The following is a 9,230-nucleotide window of genomic DNA, read 5'->3' on the forward strand; positions in this document are numbered from 1 at the left end:
ACCCTAGCGCCATCTCCTTCTCATATCCTAATATACTCCTTTCAGCCGCTCAGGAAACCTAAGCAGAGAAGAATGAGCAAAGGAAGCAGCGGAGGTGGGGCCCTCAAGGGAGGGAAGAAGAAGGGGGCGACGTTTGTGATCGACTGCTCGAAACCTGTGGACGATAAGATTATGGACATTGCCTCACTGGAGAAGTTCCTCCAGGAGCGCATTAAGGTCGGCGGCAAGGCCGGAGCCCTCGGCGACTCCGTCACCGTCACCCGTGACAAGACCAAGATCACCGTCACTTCCGACTCCAACTTCTCCAAACGGTATTTGTATAAGCTCTTTTCTTGCTTTTAATTTATTTTATTAGATTGTTTAATGTGAGTTTACTGGATTTGTACTTGGATTAGGTATCTTTTGATGCTAAATATGTGCTACCTTCACATGTTTGTTTAATTGTTTTTTTTTTTTTTTTTTTTTTTTTTTTTTTTTTTTTTTTGGCACTATTGGTGATTGTATGGCATATGAAATGTGTATAATCCGATACTAGATTTATGCAATTCAATTGCTGCATCAGTAATTTGTATATGAATACCTTGTGAAGTAACAAAATACAGATCAATTCCGTTGTTTGCTCCAAATTAGCTTAGACAATGTGTAATCTTGTATGGTTAAATATTTTGATGAAAATGAAATAAAGATCAGTTTCGTTATTTGCTCCAAATTTGCTTAGACAATGTGTAATCTTATATGCTTATTTTGATGAAAATGCTTTTGACGTCGTCTCTTATGCATGCATAGAAGTTGTAGGTATGTCTGAATAGTGTGTTTATCAAAGTTAATTGTAGAAACAGTTGTGTTTGTAATTGAGTTTGGTCCAACCAAGGTAAGATGTATGAATTGCATTTCCTATTTTGTTAATCAACTAGCTGTTATGGTTTATGCAATTTCAGATGTGCATAACAAGAGGCTAGAAATGGGTAAAATAGTTATATTTTCATTATAATTCATATATGAATAATCTACTGAATTATCATTTCTAAGTGAAATATCCAAACAGCTGTGCTTATGGCTTTATGGCCTTATGGGCAGACCAAGTCCAACAACTTGAACAACTATACTAAATTTTGGAAAGTTTGGAAACTGTATTTACTGATGTAAAGATATATAGATGCTAGGGGCGGGCCTGTTTAGTCCAGGAGCCTTGTTTAGTTTTCTAGCTGCCTATTAACATTTTTTTTTTCAATGAACAGGTTTTATGTGTTTGTTAGATATGGAAAAAACATTACTTTCTTTCCATATGGCTGCAACTTTAGATTGGTCTTGCCTTAGGTGTATGGTCTTTGAAATGTAAAGATAATGTGTTCGTTTTCCAACTTTGTACGGCTTTATACTAATGCACAAATACTTGGTTATCCTGTTGCCTTACAAAAATTTCAATATGAACATTTTCTGGTTTTAATTCTTTATGTTGTTTCCATTACTTCCATTGTGCGCGTAATGACAACCTGCTGCTTTGGTCCAGATATTTGAAATACTTGACAAAGAAGTATCTAAAGAAGAACAATGTCCGTGACTGGCTCCGCGTCATTTCTTCAAACAAGGATAGAAGTGTCTACGAATTGAGGTACTTCAACATTGCTGAAAATGATGCCGAGGATGAAGATTAAGCGGGGGTGAATACGTCCTTTTCGCCATGTCTTGGATTTGCAGTGTGTTGCTCTTGTCGTTATATACCCTGTTTTGAATGGCTTTTGCAATTTTTACTTTGTGAACCTGTAAAATGAGATTTGCAATTTTGGAGTTAGTTTGACCTCATTTATACTACTATTAGCATTTGATACTTATCCTCTAATCAAATTTCGTTTTATTTTTAATTAGTCAGCCTGTTCTTAAGTGCAGTTGGAGTTGCACTTGATTTTATCTCTCATAGACAGACAGACATTAAAATGTTTCAAGACTTCACGAACAAATTCAGTCTCCGATAAAAAGTACCCTCGTCTCTAATCCATCCATTTGGATAAATCAATGAGATAAACTGCGCCTCTTCTTTTATAGATCTACTGATTGGTTGGGATACACCTAAGATTTTTGGGGATGTTGCGTTATAGGAAAAGTAATATTTACCGTTTACCAAGCTTGCTAATTTGACAGCAACTCTTATGTAAAATTTTGGCACCGGTGTATGACCATAGTGGCATTGTGAAAAGACTTTTTGATGCAATGTGTCTTTAATTTTTGTACTATATAGTTTTCATTTTAATAATTTTTACTATGTAGCTTTGATTTGACACTACGACAGTAGTTTTTAATAAGACGCGTTTGGGTTTGGGGTTGGCTTTTTAGTTATTAGATCACTTATTTGCATTCAAGTAATACTTCACGTGGAAATCTTTAGTACAATCATGTTAGGGCATCACCAATAGCAGATTTTGAAAGTTTTTTACATGTTTGTTTGTTTGTTTGTTTTTTTTTTTTTTTTTTTTTTTTTTTTAAAGTAATGCATCTAAGGTGCAGGTGAGAGAATGATGGAAGAGAAAAAACAAACAACCTTCCGCAAGTCATGGAGTTTTTTTCCAGAGAAGTGGGTCTTATTGTATTTTCAAAAAGGCCTCGCGTGAAGAGCAACCATGTGCCCAACTTGGCAGTGCACGCGGTTGCTGGGCAATCGTTATATCCTTACACCATGGCGCACATAGTACTGTGCGTCGCGCGCCTCTCAAAACGACATCGTTTTGGGGTTGTGTTGGGAGGCGCGGTAGGAAGTTGCTGAGATTATGTGTATTTGTTCACAACGTTATGTGTATTTATTCACAACGTTATGTGTATTGGTTCATACAGTTATGTGTATTTTTATACAATTATGTACATCCGAATCAGAAAATTTGTGTGTATTATGTTAAGAGTTGATGTGTATTATGTTAAAAGTTTATGTTTATTATGTATTATGTTAGATTATGTGTATTATCTTTTAAAAAGAGTATGTATATTTTGTTATATAATTATGTACATTCATGTATAACATTATGTGTATTCTAGTATAACATTATGTACATTCTTGAACAGCGGGTTTTTTTTAAAGAAAAAACTACTGCCATTCACTGGGGCGGGAAATTTCAAAAAAAAAAAAATAATAATTAAAACGGCGTCGTTTTGCATCTGGGCGCATAGTGCAACGCGCGCCGTGGTGTAGGATATAAATTGCCGTTGCTGGTCGCATTAATTTTCTTCCCATGCTTCTTTTTTGTTTTGTTTTGTTTTTGTTTTTGTTTTTTTTTTTTGTTTTTTTTTTAAATTTCAGTATTGTTTTTTTTCTTCTTTCTCATTTTCTATTTCATAATCTCACCTGCAAAATTTTCTCAAAAACCACACAAAAAAAAAACCCGTTATTGAGGAAGCCCTTAGATTTTTTTTTCACCAATAAAAATATTTTAACTATTTAACTTTTTAAATTTAATCGGCCGATTCGGCCCTTTTAGCTTATAGTAATATAAGGAGGGATTCATGCAATTCTGTAAATGAGTTATTCTTTTTGCAAGTGAAGTATCTCTTTTGAAGGTGGCATTATATAGACTATTGCATTTTTATTCCTTAAATTAATCAAATATTGTAATAGAATTTATGAGATCTATCCTTTATGAGCTAAACAATAAAATAAAACTCATTATTTCTTTGCCTATTTCATTCGCTATGAAATATGATTCATATTTTCCTAAAAATCTATTATGTGAACAAAACACATCAAGTGATGTGTTTTACCAAACTCCCAATTAACTTTTCAACTTAATAAGTTAATAACACTTTAATTTTTGAAGATAGTTATATTTTCACTTTAATTCTTGAAATATAAATTTGACTTAATTTAGTCCATTGACTTTTCAAGTTGACCAAATTTAGTTTATATACTCCGTACTTGACATTTTGGACATTTCATCCTTCTACAATTGGGACATTTTAGACATTAATTTGGGCAATTTAAAAGGAAAAAAAATCATTAAATTTAAAATTAAAATATCAACATCGTCAATGTACAAAAAGTGGTGTTGAGACATATTCCACATAAAAAAAAAAATAATAATAATAATAATAAAAGAGGATAGAATCATGAAATGGCAAAATAATATTTTCTAGGTGAAATAATTTCTTAGTAGAATATTTGATCAGTCCATGCATATAGTCGGTGCCACTAAATTGTAGGACACACATATAGTATCAGCTTTTAGCTTGCTAGATTGTCTCTTCTCAAGTAGTGCAGAACCATCACCTTTCAGTATTCTATTGCCAATTCCATTTGCAGTAGTAAAAAATGTTAAGTAATACTCCCTTCGTCCCAATTTGATTGTCACATTTATTTTTTATACGCTTTTTAAAGAATTAAAATAAATATTATGTATTTTTCAATTATACCCTTTATTTTCTCACTTTTGAAAATAAAAAATAATTAAAAAAAAAAGCAATTAAAACTCATAAGGATAAATTGAAAAAAAGTATAATGATAGTAATGTTCAATTTTATTTTATTTTTTTTTTAAAACAATATTTTAAGACAAACTAAAAAGAAAAGTAAAATAGGTAATATGGGACAAAGGACGAGTAACTCATATTACTACTATTTTTTAATTTTTACATTTAATACTTTCAAAAGCCAGCTCAGTTCATTTTGCCAGCCAGGTTTTTAATTTACCCATTTCTTGTGGATGGCACAAATATGTTTTTTTTTTTTTCTTTTTCTTTTCCCTGGTCCCAAGGAAGAAATTATAACATTCACAGTGCAATTCATGGGTCTAGACCAAATTAGAAAGCTCAAAATTGTTATTCATATGAAATGATACTTTATATATATATATAAATCACTATTTTACCTTTGAGACCGATGATTTTCGTGCCACACCACAACAATGGGATATAAGGGTGAGGAAACCCTTGTTGGAGAAGGAGAACACGTGCAAAGTTCAATTCGTGTACGTGCGTAACATGAAGTTTTCAAGAACTTGCACGTGCCCTGCTTCTCCAACGAGAGCTACCCACCCACCCATTCTTGAATCATATGTATATATATGTATTCTTGGGGATGAAGATTGAAGATGAGAAGAAAAGGAATAGATTTAGAATAGATAGAGGTTGAGACATGGATTTGGGTGTGATGTATGTATTTATAGATGGGGTTGAAAGGGAGGAAGGGACAGGAAGAGTTAAGGCTTGGAGTCTAGGAGTGGGCAAGATTTAATGAGAGGCCATGCAAGTAAAGCAATCAAGTAGCAATGTATGTATGTATAATAGTGTAGTAAAAATTGGATTCCTTCAATTAATTCATATATAGATTTTTTATTTTTCAAGGCCAAATTGATAGTGTGAAGGAAAAAAGGTAAGTGTTGCCATCACTGCTCTGTGTAAAGCCCCCTTTAATAACAACTCCACAATTTCCCATCACCCATCATCACTACAACCAACAAAGAAAAGAAAGATTTGATTGCTAGCTTAGCTTAGCTTGGTGAAAAAACAAAGAATCGGAAATAACTTTGAAATTCAATTCAATCCTTTCCTTTTGATTGTGATGTTTCTCACCATTCACACTCTACCCAATTGTACATACATTATGATAAATGCTACAATACACTAAAACTTTTAATATCTTGTTTGGTTGGAAGGTAGAAATTAGGGGTGAAAGAAATTGTAATTCGGTGAGAAAAGAATAAGGTGTGAATAAAGTAAGAATTCAAATTACGTTATTTGGTGGGGAGAAATAGAGGGGTCGTTTACTTCGTTTCTCTGTTTCTCCATTTCTAGTTTTCTATTTCTCCATTTCTCCAATTTTCCTTCTCCATTCTTCCAGTTTTCCATTTCTCCAATTTTCCAATTTTCATTCCCATTCTTCTAGTTCTTCATTTCTCTAATTTTCTGCTTTTATTAAATACAAGCATCCCATATAGCATTTTTACATTTCTACAACAACAACAACAACAACAACAACAACAACAACAATAACAACAATAATAATAAAGATAAAAAATTAAAAATAATAAAGATAATAATAATAATAAAAGATGTTTAAAAATAATAATAATAATAATAATAATAAATATGTTTTCAAATAATAATATAATAATAATAATAATAAAGATGTTTTCAAATAATAATAATATAATAATAATAATAAAGATAAAAAAAATTAAAAATAATAAAGATAATAATAAAGATAATACTAATAATAAAGATGTTTTCAAATAATAATAATAATAAGAACAGAATAATAATAATAATAATAATAATAATAATAATAATAATAATAATAATAATAATAATAATAATAATAAGATCAGAATAATAATAATAATTTTATTATTAATAATAATATTAATATTCACGCAAACTCCGCAAAGCAAAATTGAAGCAGCAAATTAAAATTGAATTAAAAGCAAAACTGAAGCAGGCAAACAAAAATTTGAATCAAACGTGCAGAGTTGGTTTCGAACCTGCGACCTCTTGCTAGGAGTACTGTTCACCCGTAATTCCTCCATCCCTCCATTTGGAGAAGTCCAAATTTCCTTTCTCCAAAAATGTACATGAAGTGGAAAAATGGAGAAAGAGGAAGCATTTGGAATAAGGATTTTAGTAAACAACTTTTCCATTCTCCATTTTTCTACTCCTCCAATTCTCCATTTTTCTGGAAAATCCTCCATTTTTCCAAGTTGGTAAACGACCCCAGAATTTTTGAGTTGAGAAGGAAAGAGGCGATATAAAGACTAAAATATCCTTATGTAATAATAATAGTAATAACAACTAAGGGTAGTAGTGTCATTTCATTCGTTTTTTCTTTCTCAAATTCATTGAATTGCAATTCATGAGGTACCCCATGAATTGCAATTCAATGAAAGGAGGGAATTGCAATTTCCTCCCACCAAACAATGTAATTGAGATCTCATATCAACATTCAAGTACATGGTCACAATGTAAGGAAAATTTATGGCCCATGTATTTTTTATTTTTATTTTTTAAAACTACTTCGTAATAATAGTATATTTATTTCATGTTATATTAATGGTGGGATCTATGAAATGTTATGTTGATGGTAGAGGCAATTACAACCCCATATAGGGCATTTTGTTGGGAAGGATGAATTAGGGGAGAAAAAATTGTAATTCGGTGGAAAAAAATAAGATCATAATAAGGTATGAATTTAAATTATATTGTTTGGTAAGGAGTAATACAATTATTAGAAATGAGAAAGGAAGAAGTAATATAAAAAATAAAAATTATTGTATAATAATAATAATAATAATAATAATAGTAATAATAATAATAATAATAATAACCAAGGGTAATTTTATTTTTACCTACTGCCAAATTGCAATTCATGGGAAGGAGGGAGACATATGAATTGCAATTCTTACAAAAGGAGGAATTACAATTCATTCCAACCAAACAATATAATTTTGATAGGTGTTAAATTCATTGGAAAAGAATAATAATAATAATAATAATAATAATAATAAGGAAAAATGACACTTTTTTCCCCTATGTTATATGCTTATAGCACTTTTTTTCCCTGAGTAATTCATGCATCCACATTTGCCCCCTCAATTATTATAAAAGTGGCGATTTTTCCCCCTGATAATATTAAATGGACATTTTTACCCTTAAAATAAATATTTTTTTATTTCTCTTCTTCAACAAATTATTGCTTATACGTAGGGATGGCCACGGTTTGATTCGAACTGAACCGAACACTATAGCAATCAAATAAAAAAATTTTGGTTATGATTCATAACATAACCCAATATTTGGGTTTTCATTTATTAAAATTGTGAAGTGGAAAAAAAATAGATTCTGAACCGTGAACCGGAGGTTCAAATTGGAACAACTACTAGCAATAGCTTAAAATTAGAATTATAATATTTGCAAATAGTTATGTTTTTTTCCGCATTTATATTGACTCTCACATATAAGTATATATAATCGCGATTTGGTTTTTATTTTGAATCGTTGGTTTACAATTTCGGATCCAATTTGAACGGTTGGTTCAAACTTTATTTTAAAATTTTATTTTTTTAATTTTTAAAGTATTCTAAATTCAACAATTAATGTATTTTATTTTTTCAAATTGTGGTTATAATTTGTTGGAGAAGAAAAATAAAGGAAATATTTATTTTAAGGGTAATATGTCAATTTAATATATCAGGGGAAAAAAATTGCCACTTAAATAATTTAGGGGGAAAAAGTGCTATAAGTATATAACACAGAAGGAAAAAGTACCATTTTTCCTAATAATAATAATAATAATAATAATAATAATAATAATAATAATAATAATAACCAAGGTAATTTTATTTTCACCTACTGCCAAATTGCAATTCATGGGAAGGAGGGAGACATATGAATTGCAATTCTTTCAGAAGGAAGAATTACAATTCATTTCAACCAAACAATATAATTTTGATAGGTGTTAAATTCATTGGAAAAGAATTTCAATTACACCCAACCAAACACCTTGTATTAACATTTGAATTAATAAAAATTATGCTTCTTGCCTCCTCTCACTTGTTTCTAAGCTATAAATTTAGTACGGAAAGATCTTCATTATTTAAATCAACGTATTAGTTAGATTGAACTGGAAGTTTAGAATGTAATCTATTCATATCTATTGGTTATATAAGAGTGACTATGTCTCATATATATTCCCCAATTGGACCATAGACAGAATATTTGGGATGATCATATAAGAGTGACTATGTCTCATATATATTCCCCAATTGGACCATAGACATAATATTTGGGAGGATGTAAATCACGGTGACTCAATAGTTCAGTAGACAGGGCCAAATGCCGGTGCGCACAAGGGATCTGCCCACTTTGAACATAATCCTCACATTGCCGCCGTCGAGGTTCAAACCTTGGTCTCTTCTCCCAAATACTGACCACTGAACTATTGAGTTAAACCCGTGCGGACGGACCATATATATCTACCGACGCTCCTTGGCGCTAGAAGTGCGGGATACATGTCGGTATAAAAGGTACTAGATCTAATAAAAAAAATTATCATTTTTAAAAAATCTTAAAGAATTATATCTTGAAAACATTGTCTAAAAGACGAGAAAACTTAGTAAAGAATGTTCCCATGACAACTCTACAAAGAACCTGTATTCTTTCTCGGAGAAGATGATGGACAAGTGTTGCCATGTCAGCCAATTTTTTTCAAAAAAATATTATAATTATTATTTATTTATTTAAATACTTAACACATAAGCA

The 9,230-nt window shown here is 30.8% G+C and overlaps 1 protein-coding gene across 1 annotated transcript; it reads left to right on the forward strand.

Annotated features, from left to right (window-relative positions):
- On the forward strand, positions 1–1,862 carry LOC109155316 (60S ribosomal protein L22-2-like). Its single transcript, XM_019303001.1, has 2 exons — positions 1–311; positions 1,511–1,862. Exons 1-2 carry the CDS (start codon positions 73–75, stop codon positions 1,653–1,655), a joined length of 384 nt encoding a protein of 127 aa, XP_019158546.1. The 5' UTR covers positions 1–72; the 3' UTR covers positions 1,656–1,862.
- Positions 1,863–9,230: the final 7,368 nt, after the last annotated feature.

Source organism: Ipomoea nil, unplaced genomic scaffold (genome assembly GCF_001879475.1).
Source record: "Ipomoea nil cultivar Tokyo-kokei standard unplaced genomic scaffold, Asagao_1.1 scaffold2701, whole genome shotgun sequence".
Classification (NCBI taxonomy): domain Eukaryota; kingdom Viridiplantae; phylum Streptophyta; class Magnoliopsida; order Solanales; family Convolvulaceae; genus Ipomoea; species Ipomoea nil.

Bases quoted from the DNA above. Each gene is read 5' to 3' on its own strand.
- LOC109155316 (XM_019303001.1), top strand. From the start codon at position 73: ATGAGCAAAGGAAGCAGCGGAGGTGGGGCCCTCAAGGGAGGGAAGAAG. The intron at 312-1,510 runs GTATTTGTATAA...GCTTTGGTCCAG, and splicing joins GACTCCAACTTCTCCAAACG to ATATTTGAAATACTTGACAA.